Here is a 24,733-nt window from a genome sequence, read left to right as displayed (position 1 = left end):
ATGGAGTTCGTCCAGCAGGAGATAGCAAGGCGTAGAGATGAGCGTAATGAAGAACGGCAAAGGAATAAGGAAGAGGCGGAAGCCGAAAGGCAAAGAGAGAGGGAAAGGTTTGAAAGAGAGAAGGAGGCGAAGGAGCTCGACTCGCAGTTGCGTATTCGGGAGATGGAAAAGGAGCAGGAGCGGCTGTTTGCAACGCCGGGAACGCGAGAGCCCAGGTTCGGATGCACCGTCGGACGGGTCTACAGGTTCAAGGGCGAGCAGGATAAGTCCGCATAAATTCATGCCGCCTTTCAACGAAGAGCGTGACGACCTGGACGCATATCTGCGACGGTTCGAACGTGTGGCCGAGGGCCAGAGCTGGCCTCGGGAACAGTGGGCCACGGCCCTGAGCCTTTGCCTGAGTGGCCAGGCTCTATGTGTCTTTAGCCGCATGCCGGCAACCGAGTGTGGGGATTACGACAAGTTGCGGCAGGCGCTAATGCTAAGGTTCCGCATGACCGAGGAAGGATTTCGCGAGAGGTTCCGTGATAGCGCGCCTTTGAACGGCGAAACATGCACGCAGTTTGTTACGCGCTTGCGAAATTTCCTGGAGCGTTGGGTTGAGCTCTCGGGGGGGGAGAAGAGCTACCAGGCCCTGTTAGAGTTGTTTTTGAGGGAGCAGTTCCTGGCCAATTGCTCCCCAAGTTTGCAGTTTTTCTTGAAGGAAAGGAAGGACTCCGGTCTGACAGACCTCGTGGCCCGGGCGGAGCAGTATGTCGAGGCTCAAGGGTGGAGTAACTTTGCGGGACGCACAGCGCTTAAACCGAAGCCAGGGGGAGACGCAACTGGAACCAATGGGAAAACGGGGCCCCTGCCTCCATCTCTCCCCGCCAAGGGCTTGATGGTAAAGCAATGTTTTCTTTGTTCCCGTGTGGGACACCTGGCGCCGGACTGTCGAGGCGAGCAGCTTGGTCGGGGTGTGGCTCCCGTGAGATGTTTCAAGTGCGGAAAAGTTGGCCACGTTGGCCGGGACTGCAGATTAGTGGCACCGCCGCAGACTCCAGGGTCCCGGGGAGAAGCCGCAGCCGCAGGCGTCGAGGGCCACTCCGTAGAGTTCGGAGATGGAGAGGAGGTGCCAACGGTTGGCGCGGCACACAGTCAGAAGGCGCCAGGAACGGACGTGGGGCTGCCTATCGTAGAGGGTCTGATCGGTGGCGAGAGGGTTCGTGTACTTCGCGACACGGGTTGCAACACGGCCATCGTGAAACGCTGTCTAGTTCGGGACAGGGACCTAACAGGAACGAGCTCTCCCGTCTGCCTCCTAGACCGGTCGGTCTTAATGCTCCCCGAGGCCTCGATAGTGGTTGACACACCCTACTTCACTGGTCGCTTGAGGGTCAAGTGCCTAGACAGCCCGCTGTATGACTTGGTTTTGGGAAACGTTGAAGGCGTCCGGCCGGTCGACTGTCCGGACCCCGACTGGGGGGAGAGAACCCGCTCTCACGCGACAACAGGCAACAGTCGAGGGGGATCGGAGGAAAAACTGTCAAAGCGGGCCGCGGGTGCGCGTGTGCAGGATCGCATGGGCACCCAGACGCCGGACCTGTACGGCGCGACTGCAAGCCCCGTGGTTACCCGAGCCCAGAGTCGCGACGCGGCGCCGTTCCGCAAGCTTAAGGTGGCTGAAGACTGTCCGGAAGTTACGCGCGGTGAGCTCGTCCGGGAACAAAGGGGTGACCCCACCCTGAAAGGATGTTACGAGCGGGTCGGAAAAATTTTCAACAACAAGAAAGGGGAAGGCCACCACTTTTTTATCAGTGACGAAGTTCTGAAGCGAAAGCACACCACCAGGTTTGGCGGCGAAGTTACGCAGGTAGTCGTTCCGAGGAAATACCGGACTGCGGTCTTGGAGCTCGCGCATGATGGGGTGATGGGAGGACACCAGGGGGCGAAGAGAACGCTACTGAAGATGCCTGCGGAGTTCTTTTGGCCGGCGATGCAAGCAGATGTCAAACGATACGTGGCCTCGTGCGACGTGTGTCAGCGTACGACTCCGAAGGGGCACACCCGGAGGGCGCCGATGGTGCGGGTGCCTATACTCGACGCCCCTTTTCAGAGGGTGGCCATCGACATCGTGGGCCCACTGAAACCAGGTTCCGCGCAGGGGAACAGGTACATCCTGACCATGGTCGACTACGCAACACGTTATCCCGACGCTGTTGCCCTCCCGAGCATAGAGAGCGAGCGAGTAGCAGAGGCGCTCGTCGGTATGTTTTCGCGGGTCGGGGTGCCAAAGGAGATCCTGAGCGACAGGGGAAGTAACTTCACCTCCGACGTAATGAGGGAGGTAGGCCGCCTACTCTCGGTGCAGCAACTCCACACAACGCCGTATCATCTCATGGCAAACGGGTTGGTGGAGCGCTTCAACGGCACATTGAAGCAAATGCTGAAGCGGATGTGTCAGGAAAAACCGAAGGATTGGGATCGGTACCTTGCGCCACTGCTGTTCGCGTATCGGGAGGTACCTCAGGAGAGCTTGGGTTTCTCTCCTTTCGAGATGTTGTACGGCAGGAACGTGCGAGGCCCCCTAACAGTGCTGAGTGAGCTGTGGACCAATTCAGGGATACCGAATGACACCAGAACCACGTACGAATATGTTCTTGGCCTCCGCGACCGGCTTGAGCACACGTGTCGGCTCGCACATGAGGAGTTGGAGAAGGCAGGTGAGCGGTATGGTCATTACTACAACCTGAAGAGCCGGAAGCGCTCCCTGAGGCCCGGCGAACAAGCTTTAATTCTCCTGCCCACCGACCACAACAAGCTGCTGCTGCAGTGGAAGGGGCCATTTCAGGTTGTCAGACGAAGAGGTGACGTCGACTACGAGATGGACCTCGGTCATGGAACGAAGACATTCCATATCAACATGTTAAAGAGGTACCAACCCAGGGAGCCGAACGCCAGTGTGGCGGGAGCAGGCACAGCAATTGCCTGGGAAGATGGTGACTCCAGCGACATGGAACTCCCACCGCCGCGCCAATCCCAGTTTTTTCACGACGTCAAACTGGGTCCAGGCTTAACAGAGCAGCAGCAGCAAGAGATGCGGGACCTGTTACAAGAGTTCGATGCGATTTTCTCAGATTTACCAGGGAGGACAGGCGTGGAGGAATGTAGGCTGGAGGTGAGGACTGAGCAGCCGGTCTATGTGCGGCAATATCCGCTCCCGTTTGCCGTGAAAGGTATCATTGATCAGGAGGTCAACGAGATGCTCGCCCTCGGCATCGTGGAGCAGTCAACGTCGGCTCATAACTCTCCACTTCTCGCGGTGCGCAAATCGGACGGAACGCACCGTGTGTGCATTGATTTTCGAAGGCTCAACGAGGCTCTTGTGGATGATGCCGAGCCGATTCCCCGCTCGGACGAGCTGCTGGCGGCGGTTGGCCAGAAACAGATCTTCACCAAGCTCGACTTCGCGAAGGGTTACTGGCAGGTACCGCTGTCGGCAATGTCTAAGCCTATGACGGCCTTCTCCACGGATAAAGGACACTACCAATTCTGCTATATGCCGTTCGGCATCAAAACCGCGCCGGCAATCTTTACCAAGCTCATGCGCAAGGTACTTTCCGGCGTTCCTGACGTCGCCTACTACTACGACGACGTGCTCATTGCGAGTCAGACATGGGAACAACACTACGGGGCTTTGCGAGAGGTCTTCACGCGCATCCGAGGCGCGGGGCGCACTGTAAAGCCAGCTAAGTGCGAAGTAGGCATGCAGGAGGTCTCGTTTCTGGGCCACCTGATAAGGTCAGGGGAAAAGGGAACGATAGCGACGACTGTCCAGAAGATCCAAGATGCCCCGCGGCCCAAGACCAAGAGGCAGGTCCGATCGTTCCTAGGGCTCACGGGCTACTATAGAGAGTTCATGCCGAGTTACGCCCAGGTTTCCACCCCCCTTTCTGACCTAACAAAGAAAGGGCAGCCTACAGCGGTTAAATGGGGCCCCGAGCAGGAGACGGCTTTCACTGCTCTTAAGGAGCGCCTGGCAAACGCTCCAATTCTCAAACTCCCAAACTTCGAGAGGGAGTTCGTGCTCCGGACGGATGCCTCTGATCGGGGATTGGGGGCCGTGGTTATGCAGGAGCACGACGGAAAGCTGCATCCCGTGGCGTACGCCAGCCGGAAGTTGCTCCCCCGGGAGACAGCGTATTCCACTATCGAAAAGGAGGCGTTGGCTCTGGTTTGGGGAATAGAAAAATTCCAATCGTTCCTGTATGGCCGGAGATTCCTCGTTCAAACCGATCATCAACCCCTGAGGTTTATCCAGTAGGCCAGCTCCGCCAACAGCCGGGTCCTTCGCTGGAGTATTAAACTCCAACAGTACAGCTTCAGGGTAGAGTACATCAAGGGAAGCGAGAACGTGGGAGCCGACTACCTGAGCCGTATGGACTGAGGGAGTAACCTGCCGAAGCGAGTAAAAAAAAAAAACACACACACATCGCGGTTGGATTGCTTCGGGGATACCTTTTTTTTCTTCTCATATGTGTTCATTTTGTACAGTCTCTTTGTTCCGTGCCGTGTGCCGTGTGGCGTGCATCTGCTCCGCACGTGGATAGAGTGTTGGTGTAGGATTGAAGGGTTTTATTTTCGTTCACCTCATGTGATTTGTGCGTTGAGTTCTCCCTGTGTAAGACTAGTGTGGGAGTGCAAGAGAGAGACTTGAACAGTTGTGTGCGCGATGTGGTGGCGCGTGAATTTGCGCAGTGCAGTCGACCGAAAGTGCTCTGCAGGTGAGCGCGTGCTCAGATTCGTGAGTGCGCGTTTCCACGATTCATCTGAGCTGTGCGACCAAAAGAGACACTGACTCGCCACGAACATTTTTTTTGTTGCTTTTTCTCATTGCCTGTGTAGAGCAGTGTGCATGTGTTGTGGCCTGTTGTTTGTGTGTGTTGGAATATTCTGGGATAATATTCTTTAGGAGGGGGCAAGTGTCACAAACTGCAGGCCAGACCCTCCATTTTTTTATTTCCGGACGGCCTCCCGGACGGAGTCGGCCAGTTTGCGCCGCGCGGGGGAATTCGGGGTCCCCCCTTCGGCTTTGTGCGCACCTCCTTTGTTTCGTCCTGCCTGCTACCAGAACAATGCGAGCTGCCGCATTCCAGCGCTGTTGTCCGAGGGTGACGTCACGGTCGCTGGCGTGGACGCGCGCTTGCGATCGTAGCGAAGGAAGCAAGGGCCCCCAGGAGGGGGAAAAGAGGAACAATGGGAATACTTCGAAGTGGGTCTACGGGACGGCCGGCGGAGGTTATTTAAGCGGACGCAAGCGATCGCTTGGGGCAGTCGGCGGAGATTGGAGAACGTGCTACGTCGGGAAGAGTCCGGGGGTGATGCGCGGCGCGCCTTAGCGGAAGTGCATCGGTAGGCTCGCGACGGACCGGTCTACGCCTCGGCTCAGCGCTCGAGTTCGCCCGTCGCCGCGAGTCCCATGGCCGACCAGCTTCTGCACCCCGGAGCCCCGAAACACGTGAGCTGCTGCCCGGCGAGGCCATCTCCACCTCGTCGTGACTTTCTGCTGTTCAGCCGGCGGGTTCTACTTGCCTCGTAGAGACTTTCTCTTCCCGCACCCCCTCCTTCGTAATTGTTTGTCGTATCGGGTAAAAATATCCGCCTTCAGTTTTTTTTTCTAGCGTCACTCGTAACTAACAATGTTTGTCCCCTAGAGGGTTTTGCGTGTTGTGTAATTGTTAGTATTTTTTTGGTAGTTACGTTGGTGAGGGTTAAACAAGTGTCTGCCTCTAGAGTGTTTTGCGTACTTGTTAGTACTTTTGTTGTAGTTGCGTTGTCGAGGTTAAAACCAGTGTTTGCCTCTAGAGTGTGTCGCGTACGGCTGTCTAAGTATGTTTTCGAGATAGAAGGTTAAGTCGTAGGCCACGGCGGATTAGTGCCTGCGCGCACAGGCCGATGGCAGTGTGAAGGTTTTTTTTTTCCCTTCTTGTGTCGGGCGTTGCCCGTACTTTTTTTTGTTTGTTTGTGTGTACAGTAAACCTATATAGTTCAAAACGTAGCCGAGCCTCTCCTTTGTGATTTCCTTCACCCCAGCAATCTCGGCACACGTGAAAACTCACGGGCCGGCCACCCTGCTAAAATATAAATAACTGTTGTCTCGCGCCCCTCCTTTGGTATTTGCAAGCGGACGCAATTACGCGGGGGAGGAGTTTGTGACAATAAGTAGGCTCGCGACGGACCGGTCTACGCCTCGGCTCAGCGCTTGAGTTCGCCCGTCGCCGCGAGTCCCATGGCCGACCAGCTTCTGCACCCCGGAGCCCCGAAACACGTGAGCTGCTGCCCGGCGAGGCCATCTCCACCTCGTCGTGACTTTCTGCTGTTCAGCCGGCGGGTTCTACTTGCCTCGTAGAGACTTTCTCTTCCCGCGCCCCCTGCTTCGTAATTGTTTGTCGTATCGGGTAAAAATATCCGCCTTCAGTTTTTTTTTCTAGCGTCACTCGTAACTAACAATGTTTGTCCCCTAGAGGGTTTTGCGTGTTGTGTAATTGTTAGTATTTTTTTGGTAGTTACGTTGTTGAGGGTTAAACAAGTGTCTGCCTCTAGAGTGTTTTGCGTACTTGTTAGTACTTTTGTTGTAGTTGCGTTGTCGAGGTTAAAACCAGTGTTTGCCTCTAGAGTGTGTCGCGTACGGCTGTCTAAGTATGTTTTCGAGATAGAAGGTTAAGTCGTAGGCCACGGCGGATTAGTGCCTGCGCGCACAGGCCGATGGCAGTGTGAAGGTTTTTTTTTTTTCCCTTCTTGTGTCGGGCGTTGCCCGTACTTTTTTTTGTTTGTTTGTGTGTACAGTAAACCTATATAGTTCAAAACGTAGCCGAGCCTCTCCGTTGTGATTTCCTTCACCCCAGCAATCTCGGCACACGTGAAAACTCACGGGCCGGCCACCCTGCTAAAATATAAATAACTGTTGTCTCGCGCCCCTCCTTTGGTATTTGCAAGCGGACGCAATTACGCGGGGGAGGAGTTTGTGACAATGATAGTAAGTTGACCGACACATGTTTAAAAAGTCAGTTGGCCGCCTTCATTCCTGAAGAACAGGCAACCAGTAGCGCAGCTGCAATTCCGCCGCATGGCCACTGTACGCAATCGCACATGGTTTACAAAAAATGATTTTGTTTCTCGAGGTGCCTCCGAATTTCGGTTAATCATGCGAAACTTCTATGGGCTAAACAATCCGATCAGTACACAAAGGTCGTATGGAACGAAACAGTTCTTCATGACTGGCAAGAATTGTATACTGTAGGGGGTGATATCAATGTGTTTTTTAAGAGTCCGCCGCAGAACACAAAAAAAAAACACAGCATCCCGACACAAAACAAAAGCGGTGATAAATCGTGCCGGGCTGCTCGCACAAACAACAGTTCACATAACAAGGCCTATATAAAATTTTACTATTAAGCCGTGTTTTAACAAGAAAGTGTATTTGTGCAGCTTCAAAAAGGAAGTTTTTGCAGCTGCATGAATGAATATTTGCCTGAGTCGGTTCAAAACACTATTTTATCTATTTATTTATTTAGGAAATACTGCAGGCCATAAGCCCGAGCAGGAGGGGTACATACGTCGCACACACACAAAAAACATCAAAAGCATCTTGCGTACATTCTGAAAAATACACAAGATGAGCCAAGACATCGATAGTATCAGTAACTCAATGACAAAACAAGAGGAACAACAATGGGTCAGAACAGTGAAGAAATGCAACAAAGCGGTCAGCAAAAGAATACGCAGAAAAGTGGCTATGACGATTAAAGCATGACAGGTATCATTTTAAACATTGGGTTCAAGGCGCTCTACTGATAGCAGGTCCTCTACAGAAGTGTTATTCCAATCGTTGACTGTTAGCGCGAAGAAGGAAACTTTGAATAAATCGGTCCGAGCAAAAAACGGCGTGAGATAACGCGTGTGAATGACGAGTTCGCCGCGTTGATAGAGGGGTTACGAAGTGGGAGGGGTCAAGACCGAGCCTGCGGTTATTAAGAGAATAAAGAAAATTAAGGCGAATAAACTTTTGTCGTGATTCCAAGGTTACAATCCCATGGTTATGCATTGTTTTTGTAACTGAGACATTTCTACCATATGCTTAATATATGAATCGCACTGCACGTCTCTGAATTTTCTCTAGTGAGTTAATGTTCTTTTTTGTATGGGGGTCCCAAACAACGCACGCGTATTCCATTTTCGGCCGTATGAGTGTGTTGTACGCTTACGGCTTGACCTGAGGTCGGGCTTCTCTAAGTTTATGCCTTAAAAGGCACAATTTGCGAAAAGTGGACGAAGCTACAATAGCGATGTGTGTATTCCAGCTTAGGGTGTATTGTGTAAAATCATGGTTGAAGCAGTTTCAAAAACATAGATGACATCCAAACACTTCGTCACGCGGAAGCTTCGCGTTCAACTATCGTCGTCGTTTGACGGAGGGGAGCATAATGTTTTCGTGGTAGTGCTCCTTTGACACCCTGCTTCAGTGCTCCTTTGAGATGCAATGGAAGTTCACGTGGATTAAAACTAGTTTTTTATATGCGGCCTCGGAACCCTTTCTTCCGTGACTGTATCCATTATAGATATGGAGGGTGAGAGTTGATGCTCTTGACAGATGAACGCTTTCAGCTAGCTTGGGTGAATTTTTTGCAGAGAACGCAGGGGACAATGACTGTCCATGACGAGCCTTATTCTAAATGTGATCTTCGTGAAGCACTGGCAAGGGGTAAAGAAGTACAGTAGTTGGGACTCTCTTTGAGGGCTTTAATCTGGAAGACATTACATCACTTTTCCCTCCAACGAGTTTCTTCCAGAGCCTCCCTCCGCCTCGGTTAGCTCCCATCCCTTTGCCTTCATGCTGTTCACAAAAGACCCCGTCCTGGATTTGGCAATCGCTACAGCATAAATAATGCCAGCAGTCGGTTCTTTGCTATCTTAACCCTACGCCTAGCTTTCATTCTCTTGCCACAATATTGACACTCTTGGCCCGCATAATTTCCGAACACGTGTTTTTGTGTGCGTAAAGCTATGCTCGTTAGTTCTCTTCATGTAGATCTATTTCTCGAATTGTAACGTTATGCTTGCAAGAAATGTTTTCGCCTGACCAAGTGGTAAGGATTGGGTTCGTGTAGTGGGAGCCAATGGTTTAGTTCTGGCGGGGCGAGGTGTTTTTATTTTTCTGCGACTCACTTCCAGCAGTTCGTTCTTGGCGACTATTGTAACTAGCCAACCGAAGGCAGACTAACCATTCGTCCGCCCACAATTATTCCCGAAAAGGTTTAATTGCTGTGGCAAAGTAAGTTAGCCCCCCAAATGACGATCCGATGGTCTCTTGGCCATTATTGTAGAGCGTGTAGCCTATTTTTAAAGATAAGGGTGATCACTGCCTCAATAATCCAGTTGATTGATTATTAGGTTTAACCACCCGACGCTACACAGGAGATGAGGCGCGCCGTCGTGGAGATATCCGGATTAATTCTGATCACCTGCTGGTTTTTAACGTGCGCTGGTCCTGAAACCCCTCACACGTCTATATAATAGCAGCAAAACATTTTAAACAGCTCGTTAAGGACCAGTCCTAACGAAGAGAACACGCCGAGGTAGCACTGGCGCTAGTCGTCAGTGTTATCGTCCTTCAGTAACGTGCCGCCTTAATATTTTTCACTACAGCATGAGTACCTGATCTCTTGGTATATTTTCTGCTGTGGTGCCCGGAAGCGGACTGAACTGAGGTAGCCACCAGCTCTACTTTCTTATTCTCGGTTGCTATAAAAATGAAATACATACCACGTCACCGTGGCTTCTGCCAACGGATAAGCGTGGGCGAGGCAGACGTTTTAACTTGACACCACACCCAGCACCGTGCGATGCGAACTGGAGGCGCTGCTGATCCCGGCGAACGTCATCGAAGAGCGCTACCAGGCGGCGGAGCGCCGGGCTGGACGTTTACCACACATACTGACAGTCGAGAGGTGGTGGCAATTCTCGGTGGCACCCCAGTCATCGTAAGCACAAGCCACCTCATCAAAACGATCGCGAAAAGACTTCGCATAACCATATACATTACCGTGTAGGTGGACTGGGTGCCGGAACACGCGGCCGGCGTCGGAAATGAGGCCGGCCACGCGTTAGCGGCTGACGAAGCAAGTATCCTTATTTACAAGTATCCTTATTACAAGTATCCTTAAGCAAATATTTTGGCAAATAATAATATATTTAATGTTGCAAAATAACAGCACACACAATGGTTGTCCAATTCGAGTGTTTAAGTACATTAAATGCTAGCGTAAATGTTGGTGAGACAAAAAGCACAGCTGCAGCATTTATAAAAAAATAAAGAAAGTTTATCGTTGGTATTGTAAATAAAATGATCACACAGGAAACAAGAGTAGTAATAAATAGAGGACGAAGGGAGGACTGGACGTGCGCTAACTTTCAACAATTGGTTTATTGTAGAACGGGCGCATATAAACACGAATCAACGCGGTGGCTTAACGGCCAAGGCGTTGTGTTACTGAGAATGAGGACGCGGGTGCAATTTCCGGTCGCGACGGCTGCTTTTCTGATGGAGGCGAAAAGCAAAAAAGCCGTGTATACGAGATTTTCGCGCACGTTAAATATCCCCAGGTGGTCCAAATTTTATCCATAAGAGCACCCCACTACGCCGCACCGCATCGCGAGCGTTGCGTCGGCGCGTTAAACCCTGCAATCCATCAACCAACCACGAAAACACGTCTGGCTAGCAACACGAGAGAAGAAGGAAAAAAGAATACATCAAAACGATTGGCGAAGGAAGAAAAACAGTGACGTGCCGCCTATGACAAGAAGTCAACCTCAAATTTCGATAAAGCCACAGACGGCCTGCTTACGCATTGATCACCTTGCTATGCAAACTCGGCCGCTAGCACAACTTCTTTTGTTCTAAAAGGGAGGTGAAAATACAAAAGAGTCGTTTGGTCGTACAGAGGGTGAGACGCGTTTACCGTGCTACATTTTTTTCGTTGGGCAGCGACCTTGCTGTCGGTTGCAGCGCTACCGACCTTGTACCCGGGCTCATGTACGCGACCGTTTAAGGATCTTCCGGTATGCCCGGTTTAGTGTCTGCCACATGACAGACGAGTTTTGTAGACAATGATACGTAGGCATTGAGCAAAAGCGTGTCTGTGCCTAATACCGCCGATTGGTTTGCTTTGTTCAATGGCGGCGTAGCGGCATTTCTGTGTGGCTATGAACCAACCCACCCAAACCTTTTGTCTTCTGAAGAAATGGTCTCCGCTGTAAAGAGTGAAACAGAAAGAGTGAAATAAAAAAGTATTATTCTTGATTTGTTTTACTTACAGTCGGCTGTTTAAAGTGGCCGAACGCTACGCAAAAAAACAAACAAACAAAAAAAAAACAGTAGCATACCCGCACGTTGCGAGCTGTAGAGCAAAAGAAAAGTTTTTTGGTTGACATTTGACAACCGGCCCGCGCTCTGCACCGCCGGGCGGCGGCTGGGCTTCCACTGTAGAAGGAAGCCCCCCTCACGCCCGCAAGCTTTCTCCAATTGGCGCTCTGCCCGACAACCACACGTTGGTAATAGAAAATTCTCAACTTCGCCGCATCCTCTTCAAGCTACGCGCCGAGATGGCAACCATGATGAAGGAGCTCGCAGCGTTTCGTAACGTCTCAACGCGCCGTCAGTGGGTCTCTCCAAAAACGAACCGGTTCGCCTCTACACGTAGTAGTCACTCGCGCAAGATTGTCGGAAGCCCGCTTCTGATGCAGCGCTGAACGTAGCCCAGCCTACATCACCTAACCAAACCTTGTTACCTCTCTCCCAGAAGGGCTTCCGCCCTCCTTTACTCAATAAAGCAATTTTCTCCCTTCTTCGGTTGTTGTCGTGTTGTTCGTCGTGGCACATGCCCACTTGAGTAATTATCCAGGAATCAGGAGATCTAAGGCGGTAATGTGGAAGCTTTGGAACATATAAAAAATACTACAAATTCCGAGCGCAAAAATTTCAGAATAGGGCCTTAAGCCTGGTGCCTAATCATGACACCACGTGAGTTGAAGAAAAGAATCTGTTCAAACTAGAGGTGGTGGGTATACGAGCCGCTCAACGAAAAGGACGACGACGGACCCATGTACGTGCATGCAGCACGCAGCGCGTGCTGGGCTTTTGTGGTTTTTGGGACCTTGAAAGATCAAGATGCTTGCTTTACAGATGCCTGGTTTTGTGTCTTTTTTATGGGACGCCGCTAGACGCTAGGCGCGTTTTCACACACAAGTCTTGCGCGGCTGTTGCCTACTGCCTACCCCTTCGCACTTTCACGATGTTTTCCTTTCCTCTGACTTGGTCACCGTATCTCATCTGCCTTCGGTATCGTCCTCGTTCTCTCGTCTACATCGTTGAACGATCGTGCCACGAAAACGCCGGAGCGGGTGGGTAAGAGGCAGTCCTATAAATATTGAATTTGCGGAAGCCGGGGAGCCGGCGACCGGGTCGTCCGACAAAAAAAAAAAAATGGAAAGAGGATTGAGGTAGGATGGTCGGAGAAGGGCTCTGAGGGAGCTCTGATGTAGACTCCCCGCAGCACTCGCTGGGAGTTTGTGACGGCACGCGAGCTGAAAGAGCTTGAGTGGATAATGCCAGCGGGCTACTACTCAAAATGGTGACGCACCGCCGAAGAGTTCGACGCGAAGTTCAACAGTAAGTCAACAGAATGTCAAGTAGGCTTCGGAAATTGGAGGGATCCATCGATTATTTTTTTCTTGGTTGGGTGGGGTATGATCACATTTAACTTTACTTCCTCGCCTTCTATTCCTGTCAAGGGTTCCTACGGTGCGAATAAATTAAGAAAATTGTTTGTCACTTGACGCAGTTTTTGAGTTTTGAAATCGATTTCCTTATTAGCTATTTTCAAGGGTACCTTTTGTTGATTGATTGTGCGGTTAAACGCTCCCACGCTACACAGGTGTCACACAAGAGGGTAATGCAACTAAAGAAAACGAAGCTCAGCTTAGGAACTAGGCGACCGTAAAAGTAGAGGAGGAGTAAGGTAGATAATAAGCGGGTTTGGGGGCTTTCGCTAGGCAACCCCCCCTAGGCTAGGCAGGGCATGTAAAGCGAAGGCAAGATAACCGTTGGTTATTGAGGGTAACAGAGTGGATCTCTAGAGAAGGCAGGCGTTGCAGGGGGCGGCAGAAAGTAAGATGGGCAGATGAGATCAAGAAGTTTGGGGGATAAATTGGGCGCAGTTAGCACAGGACCGGGGTAATTGGAGGTAAATGGGAGAGGCGTTTGCCCTGTAGTGGGCGTAGACAGGCTGGTGGTGATAATGATGACGATGTCTTCCGAGAATCAAGCGGGTGGGAGCTCTGTTGGTAGCGGCGCTCTCGCCCCGCTCTCGCCGAAACACATGGCCACTGACGCGTGGGCCGCAATGGCGGCGAAGACACTCCAACTGCGCCGGCATCCCCCCTTTGGGCCCCAACATGGCGAGCGAAACAAAGACACCCGTGGAGGGACTCTAATTTCGCTCCAACAGGGGATGAGGCGCGGAGAAGTTGGGAGCTCTGGATTATCTTCACTACGTGAGGATCTAAAACGTGGGCCGAAATCCATAACACACGGGCGTTTTCTCTTTTCGCCTCCATCAGAAAAGCGGTAGCGCTGACGGGAATCGAACGCGCATCGTTGGGCTCATCAGCACAACACCTTAGCCGCTGGGCCCCCGCGGGGGGTCAAGGGCACATTCGACTAGCGTGACTATATTTTTGCAGAGAACGCAGTGGATAGCCGTCCTTGACTGCCTGGTACTAAATTTGATTTTCATGAAGCACTACGCGAACTCTCACGGAGTTCAAGGTAAAGAAGCAGAGTAGTTAGGACTCTATTTCAGGGTTTGAATCGAAATCATTATAGGTCGCATTACCCTCCAACGACTTTCTTCAAGAACTTCTCTGCCCGCAGTGCATTACCGCCGGCCCTCTAGGGCTTTGCTAGCTGTACCTTTCGACTGGCTTTCCCTTTTCCATAACATGTGCGTCCTTGGCCACCAGAATCCGTGAAAGCTTGTTTTTGTGTGCGTAAAACTATGTTCGTTAGTTCTCTGAACCACCAGGAATCCCTACATGTGGCCCTGTTTCTTTAAGTGTCAATAAAGGTACTCTTGAAAAACCGTGGCCACGTGACTGAACGGTAAGGACTGGATTTGCGTTGTGGGATTGAATGGTTCTCTGCCGGCGGAGCGAGGTGTCTTTTATTCTTCTCAGACTCACTTTCAGCAGTTTGTCCTTGGGGAGTGTACGGACGCACCAACCGGTGGCCGACCTACGGGGTCCGCCTAACCGTTCGTCCGCTTATAATTAGTCCCAAAAAGGTTTAATTGTTGCTGCTAAGTAAGTTATCACTCCAATGGACGAACCGTTATCCCTTTACCATTAGAGTATGTATAGCATGTAGCTTATTGTTCCAAAAATAAGGGAAACAGCTGCCCCAAATCCAGTTGAATATTTATCAGGTTTAACGCGCCGATGCTTCACAGGCAATATGACTCGCGCCGCTACAGAGGGCTCCTGATAAGGTTTGACCACATGGAAATTTTTAACACGCGCGGGGACAGAAAGCCTCTATAAGTCTATATAACAGCCGGTATAGATTAAAACAGCACGTTAGGCACTAGTCTTAAAGAAAATTGCGCCCGTCTTCACGCGAGGGAAACCTGATGTGATGCGGCGCATCGGGGGGTTCAATTAGTCGTAACGTTGCCTTGAGCGTTTTCGCTGACACTGGTATTGGATTGTGTCAGCCCACTCGCTGAAGGGACCGTCGCTTCCATCACGATTCATCGGAAGAATCAAGTCAAGCACGGAGTCGTCAAGCAAAGGCTAGCGGCGTCGAACGAGAGCGAGCGCTGACTGAACCGCCGCAGCGCGCTACCCGCGTTATAATCACAGCGCCTGAAGAAGAGGAGACAGCGGAGGAGAGTCGTGCATGCGCGCACTTGCGCGACGGAGCAGACGCGAGCGAAGCGAAGTGCGCGCACGCAGCTGTTGTTTATGATAATGAGACGGAGTGAGAGTATTGTGCACAGCTGTCGGAGAGAAGAGCGGAGGAGAGGCGCACATGCGCAGGTGGCGCGCGGACGCCGCCGACGCCGACGCCGACGCAGGAGGGACATGCCTCAGAGCAAGAGATGCGTCGCATCTAACAAAAGACACAGAGGGGGAACTTGAGCTGGTAATGTGTGTTTTTTTCCTTCAGTAACTTGCCGCTTTAATATTTGCCGCTACAGCAGGTTAACCTGATATCTCGGATATCGGCTGCTGTGGTACCTGGAGGCGGTCTGAACAGAGGCAGCCAAACGCCCTGCTTTCTTCTTCCCCATTGCATTAAAGAAGAGCTAGATTTCATCTCATCTGCAGGCATAAACTCGGCCGCGTTATTGCACTGACAATAGCTGAGCTTTCAAACATTCAGTGAACTGTAACAATGACGATGAGAGTTAGCCGGTCGTAACGCTTACATCAAATAGCCTAAGAGAGTTTCTGCATGTGTCTCGCGCTTCCTTCCGCTTTCTCTTTCTATGTGTGTGTGTATGCGGGTGCGTGTGAGTGGGTTTGTGGGGAAATGGGCCCGCGCGGTAGTGCGTACGGGTGCGCGTGTTTTGGAAAGTATATGGGATTGGGAATCGCAGGGCTTAACAAAATACGTGCAGTGGCGCTCATGGGATGTTTCTTCAACTTTTTGTTCTCCCTAAATATTTTACAGGAACTTTTATCACGTTACAAACACCAAAAAGTAAAATATTTAAGGCATGTAGTGTAATGTCGGTCCAAATCACGTTGTTGGGGTGCATGAGAAATGTGTTTAATTAACCGCAGCGTATGTACAAAGCGATGAGATGGGTGCAGAAAAGCTTAGGCAAATGCAATTCTTCAAACGCACCTCCGTGCTTTCACTGCCCACTTAAGTGTGTGGAAGCCACATCTACACCGTGGTTTTGAAATTGCAATTTGCACAACGTACCTCACCTGCCCTATTGTGAAAAAGGTTTTCGAGCAGTTCAGACACCACTGACTCGGCTGCCGGCGACGCCCGTAAGAAAAGCGCAAACCCGCTGACCTGGGCAAATTGCGACCGAGTGACGATTACGACTTTTTGTTATTGTAGGTGTCCTTGTTTGCTTGTGACTGGCGTGCTAACCGTGCGGCTAGTCACGCGTTCATCGTGTTGGGCTTGAGCGGCATGCAGGTATAGCACTTTCTGTTGTGCTGGCGTTACGTTCAGGGCACACATTGAATATTTTTGGATGCGTGACGGCGATCCAACGTCGTCGTTTTTGGCGCGTGCATATAGTCGCGTACTGGAGATCTCGTTTTCCTTCCCTAAGATTTGCTGGCTTTAGCTCCCCCATTTTTTACCGGTTTGAATAGGAAAGTTGCTTCAAGCAGTTTGGTTTGTACAGAGGCAGTCGCGTCAAACTTGTTATTTGATTGCGGTTGTACGCGTTATGATGCATAATAAAGCAAAAATATTTGTTCCAGTGGTATAGAAAGGATTTACGTGATTAAACAGCCGTTTGAGGCAACTGCCCTATATTCCGGCAAAGAACTAAATATTTAATGATGCTAACTAACTACACACGCAACGTTTTCTACAAAGTGTGTTTAAGTACATCAAAGGCAAAAAACAGAAGTGCCTCATTTATGAAAAAAAAAAAAAAAACTAAACCGTTTATGGCCGGTATTGTTGTTGTAGTGAAGAAAACGGTCGCTGCCGTAAAGAGTGACAAATGAAAGAGAAACATTCATCCGTCATTTGTTTTATCTCCACCCCACTCTTTATAGTGGCAGCGTGCTGTGGCGAAATAAACTACTGTACCCGCACGTTGCGACCAGTGGAGCAAAGTCTCTTTGGTGGATGTAGTTTCGTTCTTCGTGGCACATACAAACTTGCCTGATTTTCTAGCCACAGGGAGCTGTAAGGGGTTAACGTGGAAGCTTCAGAACAATTTAAAAACGATAGAAATTCTAAATCCAAAAGATTTAGAATAAAATATTGTCATCGAAGTACACGTGCTGTTACTCTGTTACTCTTGTGCATACTGTATATAAATGTTTGCTTCAACTTTTCGTCGGTTTGAGAACTTCATCACTCCGCTCTGCACCGCGTCGATAGCGGACGGAGCAGAACTTCGCTAAACCGGTGACTGCGCTCGGATGGCCAGTCGCAACACCACTCAGCTAGCGAGGAGGGCTACGGGTACCTTATGCATAAGCGCCCACACATCGTTAGAGCTATCCCGGTATTTACGGCCATAATTCTATATCAATTGATATTCTTCTACTTTAAGCCACTCATAAACTATTTTCTATCATAATCCGCCTTAACTCGTCTTACCCCATTTCATTTCTACACGTTCTTTTCTTACCATTATCCACGTTGACCTTACTTGGTTCTTGTTACTTCGTAACGGTCACCTTATTACACCATTGCCCAGCATATACTAATCTTGACCATAAAATCCTAATTACTCATTATGGCGTTTGGCATATCCTAATGCTCTTGTGAAACCCGTCTTCGATATTTCTCGGGTCAAGCACCAAAGCCTGCCGTCCTTCGGGAGCTTTCCCTCAACGACGTTCGATGACCCGGTCTGTCCACGATGACGTCGCGGTGAACTATGCTGCCACTGGACAACACGCCTTTCAGCGAACTCGCGGCCCCTCAAGCATCAATCGGCCAGAGTCGGCGGTGACAAAAACACCGCTCGGCGCCTATGCACGGCAAGCTTGGGCGGCATGCCTCGCTTCATTGTCATGCCCTTTTCTGGCATGTCTAACGACGCTGGAGATGTCTTCAACGAGCCAGCCGACGATATTACGAGAGAGGAACGCAAGACGGCATCCCGGCGGTTCAACATCGAAAGGAACCAGGCAGATTGCCTTGGTGGAGGCAACCTAATGCTCGCCTTCGCAATGGAGAAGCGTGTCTCTCGGTGTGTGTGTGTGTGTGTGTGTTGTGTGTGTGTGTGTGTGTGTGTGTGTGTGTGTGTGTGTGTGTGTGTGTGTGCGTGCGTGCGCTGTTTGGAGGGATAGTGGACTCGAATGAGGGCGGTAAAACATTGCGCTATCGAGAGTATTTAGTTAGCGCCTAACACAACGATGGAGATTTTCTGTACTTTGTGAGGAGCGGTAGCACATTTCGGGGTAGAGGGGCCTGTGTACCATTTTCGAAACGCTTCCGAGGATAGGAGGAATCGGGAAGAAATTTGTGTCCCTGATGAAATTATTTCTAAGAGGAAGGTTTTGAATTGCTGCATTGCTCAATTTACATCTCTAAAATATCTCACACTACTCCACCATCAGATATTTGGTTTTCCATAAGTGTCATAATTACCGTCATCGTCATCATCATAATCAACATCGTTATCACTGCCATAGTTGACATCATCATCATCATCATCAGCCTTTTTAAGTCAATTTTAGCACGATGGTCTCACCCATTGATCTCCAACCATTGCTATTATGAGCTGCCGCAGTCGTCTTTCTTTCCGAATTATTTTTAGTCGGTACATCGAGTTGAGGCCATCCCCTTTTTTTATATTCGAGCGAGATCGGCCAGTAGGTCCGACAGCGTCGCGCTGCTAATATGGATGCTCCTCTGAGCCGTATCGGGCGAAGGCACGTTGTGGGCGCACGTCGTGTTCTTTCTGCGCCCTATGCGCAGATGAAACGCGTGCACAAGAGTGGTTGCTGTATTTTGGTTCCTCAACATTCAATACAATGTTGGAAGCGGCAAGAAGCTTGCCCTACGAGGCTGAAAGCACCCACCTGTCGGCAATCACTACAGAAGACTTGTATAAGGTACTTCGTAGCATGAAGTACTTTCGCGAGAATGAAGGTCCCCAAGTGAAAAAATAACATGATGCATCTGAAGCTATTGGACGTCTAGAAAAACTCCCGACACTCCAGTGCTCAAGCGATCATTACAGGAACTTAAGATATTTGGTTGCGTTCGGAAGCCGACACAACATTTATGCCAGTCAACAGATAAGTTCAGTGTGGCTGGAGCGGGGTTATAGCTGTGTTAACAAATGTTCTTGGACGCTTACCTTACAGTCAGCAGAAATATTAGAGATTTTAAGCATATCGTTATCGTGCTTGCGTTACCGTTTACCGTGGAACCGTAACCCGGAGTTTCCGTTTACCGCTCAAAACGGTAGGACACGTTTGAGCTCACCGTTAGCGGTTTGCCCATTCGGGCGCCGTTGCGCAAATAGTGACATCTGATGAATTTGTCTCACAGCAAATTACGCATACCTTGTTGCTCATATCTATTTGCCTTCGTTTAAAGTACGTTGAACATTTCTATTTTCGGGTGAAGCGCTCAAAATAACTGTAGTTGTTTTGAGAATGCTGTATCCATCATTTGTATAGCTTAATGATTGATGATTCCTATTGGTTTCCCCTTTGAAGCGGGGTGATGACATGTCATCTTACCAAAAAGGACTAATATAACCATGTTTTACACTCTTGGTTTAATACTAGCGCTGCTTAGGGTAGGCACTAAAGCTTATTAGGCCCGAAATACTTTCTTTTCCCTGTTACAGGTGGTAACTGTCCTAGGCAATATTCCCCTCTCTGCTTTTCGCCCACCAACATTCTAATCTTCTTTTCGTCTCCTCGACAGCCTTGAAGTTAACTTCCTCTCTGATACCCTTAAATCCTAGGGCTTCTGAAAGCCTAATATTCCCTTCATGTAGATTTGGATGGATACCCTCACATTCTAACACTATGTGCCGCATAGTTTCTGTTTCTTTTCCGCAGACCACACATACCCCATCATTTTGTGAATACTTCCTCACAAAACTCTTAGTTCGCAGGCAACCTGCTCTAGACTCAAAAAGCAAAGCACTGCCCTGGGAATTATCGTAGAAATTTGCCTTTCTGATGTTCATCTTCTCAGCCCTGTACATCTCTAACGAAAAATCGTGTTAGTGCGCAATCTACCGAGTAGAGTTAGAATCAGGGTAAAATACAGTTGGCCCCGTGCTATATATTTAGGCAAGAAATGAGTAAAATATGTTGTAGTAATTACTCAGTAACCCACCCTACCTTTCCCGGCACAAATTAGGAAGCCTATAAGCACTTTGAGAGGTCAAAAACTTATCTGAACAATTTCAGGGGGACAAGGCTTAGCACGAGTAGGGGTGGCCATTTTGCTCGCCAATCTGAGAAAAATGGTCGTTTGTCATTCTCCTGAACATTATTTAACAAGAAAAACGTAACACAAGTGATTAAGTTACATTACTTTTATCGGCTGTACCAAGCATTAACGCCGAGCGCACTGCATTTGATGTAATCAATACTTGAGGGTACACTTGTTGACGGTAAAGCTTGTGCCGGTCACTTACCGTTCTCAGTAACTCTCAAGCATGCGCAGTCGACTCCCGCAAATACTGTAGACGGTAACGTAAACACTGCACGCTATGCTAAAAATCTATATTCTCTTACTGCTACGTCGTTGATTCTTCCTGCCTCATTCCAAACCTTATAGGTGCCTGGTTGGCGGGCTTTGAAACCTTACAAAATGTCTCTTACAAAGCCTACTAACCGACACTCACTTAGAGACCCATAAAGAGAGGAAATGAACTTGCCCAGTTACTGAAGTTCTGAAACGTTCTTCCTCCATTTTACCTCTAAAAATAACGCAGTGGGTTCTTGAATTACAGCGATATGTTGTCAACTGAAGTTCTTGTTTGTACTAACATTCGATCTTTGAGGTTTGCTCGAAAAAGCACGATTTAGAGAAATATGTGCTTTTTTTTTTCCTTTAGGTTCCGGCGGTCATTCCAGTCGCAGCGTGAAGAGAACACGTTTAGCGCGTAGAGCCAAACGGTAACAAGTATAACGTGCCGGTGCAAGCCCCCTGGACGCCGTGTTGCATTGGCGTGAACTGTAAGACATATATAACAAATACATTGAATATTTCAAAATCTCATTACGAGCACCCTTTTTTAATGAGTTTGTCCAGGAATTACGGCTCGCCTTTTTAGGGCCCAACCCTTTGGCAGCCGTCTTGGGGCTGAGCCACGTTGTCGGCGTCTCCAGCGGAACGATTGCAAGTGAAAGAAAGAGCGAAAGACGAAAACAGCAGAGGAGATTGCCGCGAAATTGGCAAGTGGGGGGGGAGGGCGGCGGCGGTTTGCCGTCCAAGAGTGTAAACCAAGAGTGTAAAACATGGTTATATTAGTCCTTTTTGGTAAGATGACATGTCATCACCCCGCTTCAAAGGGGAAACCAATAGGAATCATCATCATCATCACCGTGGAGACCCGAGCCAGCGCTCTCCGAAAGTGTTCGGTGGGGGAGGGGAAGGGGCAGTATGCTGCGCCCGCACGAGCGCTCGACGGCGCGACCCTTGGCGACAACTGGAGGGGGCGTGTGCGTGACTATGATGTGTGTACGCTTAAAGGGACACTGAAGTGAATTTGTCAAGCTCCCGTTTTTGCTTGCACTGCGTAGACTGGCTCAAATTAGCACACTTTTCATCGTTTATCCGGTTGACAAATCGGTAATTATTTTACAAAGCGCGAAAGAAGAAAAACTACCATGCGCGGTTTGCGGCGGCCGCACCAACTAAGGCTGTGACGTTGAGAGGAGGGGCGCCGTGATTGGACGATGCCCAAGGTTAGCAATCACACAAGTTTCGGTTTCGGTTTCGGTTCTGTAAAACATAACCAATGGCTTTGTTGGATGGGCATTCTCAATATCTCAGTAATCATCGTACCGCGCTTCTGCCATGTTGTCGGCTGTAAAATGCACAAGATAAGCCTCCCAGGACGGCTTGTAGTCGTAGCATTCACTAGCCGAGACCTACGCAGTGCATGAACGCCCTCCGCGTACCCGCAGACGCCCAAATGTCATGCGCTTTTCACCCATATTTGGAGCTTGCCTCCCTCATGCCTGTATCGTAAAAAGCGTGTTCGCACCAGGCCAAGGGTCTGTTCATTCTGGCCTGTGCCCACTGCCTGCAAGCAGTCGGTGCTTATGGCAACAGCACGCCAACGAGAACTCGCTAGCGCGCCAGTGCCAGCCTGCGCGCGTTTTGTGAACTAGTTCGTGTAGCCATGAACGTTGCGGCCCCAAAAAAGGTGAACTCAATATAGAAAACATTGGCGGAAAACAAAAAAGTTAACTTACAAAAAAAAAAGCACGTACCCGCGGGGATTCGAACTCGTGACTCGCAAAACATTTGCCGTGAATTCCCAGACCCTCAGACCGCTAGGCCACGGAACGGGACGCCAATGCCTTGCTAATATAGGGTATATATTGTACAACCGGTTTACACTTTTATTTAGTTTTGGCATTTCAAGCCGCTTAGGTGACTATTTGTTGTACTGCGATCGTGCAGTAAGCGTCGCCCGAGTTTCCACAGTAGCTCACGTCTAGCAATTGCATTTCGTAGACGGAAAAGCGTTCGCAGATGCGTAGTCGTGCTGCTGACCGCTGTGCTTGTTCGCCCAGCGCAAAAACGTGCTTCCCGCGCCCTAGTTTTACGCTGTACGGTAAAAATATCAGTTGATTTTATTTGCTTAGTACCTATATTGACTTCGCTGACTCTTCTCCCGCCTTCAAGAGGCCTTATATTTTCCTACTGGCGTACCAGTCAGCGAAGCGTCGCATGTGCAGCGCTTGTGTGAAGCGACCTTGACTTGGAGCTAGATACAGTGTACAAACAAACCAAGTAAAGAAAGGCACATTCTTCCATTCACAAACGTGTCCTGGCTTCGTTTCAACTAAGCGAACGAATTGCGACCAAGCAATTTTTTTTTAACCTCCTTGATTGCGACGACCCGCCGGCGGCCGGCGGACGAAACGCTGGGCCGACTGGCTCTGTCGGCCGGGGAGCCGTGCAGTAGCGCAGCCGTGGCGCAGCCAATTGCCAGCTCATCCCCTCCTGACGTCACACGAAAACGCCACAGAAAATGGGCGAGCGTAAAGAGAGGAGGACAGCGTTTTCGAATTAGTTTTTCTACTAAATAAAATCGCGTAAATGCGCCTAGAGTGGTCGAAACATGGCCTGGGGACTCCGGACTACAATTTGCCCTAGTAATCCCGCAATGTTTACATATCACTTCAGTGTCCCTTTAAGACCCACTTCAGGCTCCCTTCTTGAGACGCGGAGGCTCATCATCGCTGCCGTGGAGAGAGCCCACGAGTGAGTGCTGCCTCAGCGCACTGCTGTTGCGCTTAAATATGGCATTACGGAGTATCGTAATCGCCAGGTAATTTTCTTCCCAAAAACTATTTAAAGCCGGTAGTGTGGCACAATAGGAAAAAATCGAGTGAGTCGTGGCAATTGCGTTGTAGAATATATTCGTGTTTTGGTTCGCTGGACGAGTACTGTCGTTACACGTTGTTTAATTTCTTTTATTTATGTTCTGGTGGTGTTGAAGGGGTTGAGAGCTGGATAATTTTAAGCATTTTGTTAAACGGAGCGAGACATGTTCTTGAGCGAGCTGATTCCTTCCACGATCTAAAATGGACTGCACACAAAAACAATGCAACAATGGCAACACGATAGGCGAACACTCACTACTCTTTAATTCCAGCGAAGTATCCGGCTGAATTTGTCTCCAACGTACCAAAAAGTATATACAACAAACATACTTTAAAAAGCAACGTAAAGTTGCCCAGTATTACGGGCGGCTGTCCCACACAGTACCTAATAATAAAAAAAGTTGGCGGCCTATCTGCTCCTTTCTTCACAAATGACCACAAAGACTATATATACCGTATAAACCGGATTATAGGTCGACCCGGTATATAGGTCGACCCCCTACCTTGAGGTGGGAAAAGATGACAAAAAAATAATTCGGCACAGAAGCGCACTCACAATGTCTATATTTATTTTCGACGCCCGTCCGTCACTGCCACTCACTATGCCTGCCGAAGTCACTCGTCCGAGCTCTCAGAGTCGTCCAAGGAGGACTGCTTCGCACTGTCATCTTCCGTGCCATCAGGCGCGTTGCTGATGGAGCACTTCCTGAACGCTCGTGTAACCATGTCGTCGGACAGCGACTGCCCAGAGAAGGACACCCACCTTGACACGGTCGCAACCGGCCTGTATAGGTCTTTTTGTTGTCGCCGGCTATCCACTCATTGTACAGTTCGCGGAGCCGGTCCGCGCATGGCCTCCGGAGCGATCGTGAGCAAGTTCCTGGACGAAGTTCCCGGACGAAGTCCGCCACTTTGTTCTCCAACTCGGGGTGCACCGCTTGACGTCCACGGAACGATCAGTTTCGGGGGTTGCACGCGCACAGCTTAGCTTTCTGGCTCCGCCAGTACCGCACACTTTTCTCCGAAACGCCTAACTGGCGTTGCGCCGCCATATTCCCATTCTGCTCGGTGACTCAATTGCCGTCAGCTTAAACGCCGCGGTGAACTGGCGTCGACTGCCGCCACTCATCTCGGAACAGAGACGTACAGAAATGTACGCACGCACGCACAATAAACGAGTAAAAGACGAAAAACTAGAGAAAAGCGAAATCAAATAAAGGCCTGATAGTGCGAGAGAGCAGTCCGACACGAATGGCGATGGCGACGGTATAGTGAACTACATGGAGGAAAGAAAAGGTTAGGAGAGGCCCTGACGTCGCATTTGTGAAGCCGAGTCCCGCCATGACTTGAGCCCACGGAGCCCAGCACTCTATCCCATCATCCTTTG

General features: G+C 49.8%; 1 protein-coding gene across 1 annotated transcript in view; it reads left to right on the top strand.

The window, feature by feature from the left end:
• The first annotated feature begins 280 nt into the window (after nt 1-280).
• Nucleotides 281-24,733, top strand: part of LOC144148414 (uncharacterized) — a 46,009-nt gene continuing 21,556 nt past the window's right edge. Inside the window, exon 1 of the mRNA XM_077679950.1 lies at nt 281-4,213. Coding sequence (XP_077536076.1) covers nt 281-4,213 — 3,933 coding nt within the window. The remainder of the gene's footprint in view (nt 4,214-24,733) is intronic.

This window comes from Haemaphysalis longicornis, unplaced genomic scaffold, assembly GCF_048455015.1.
Source record: "Haemaphysalis longicornis isolate Haplotype H1 unplaced genomic scaffold, Haemaphysalis longicornis Haplotype H1 scaffold_8, whole genome shotgun sequence".
NCBI classification, from domain to species: Eukaryota; Metazoa; Arthropoda; class Arachnida; order Ixodida; family Ixodidae; genus Haemaphysalis; species Haemaphysalis longicornis.
The sequence above is the reverse complement of the archived record's forward strand: the minus strand, read 5'-3'. Positions and strand labels throughout refer to the sequence as shown.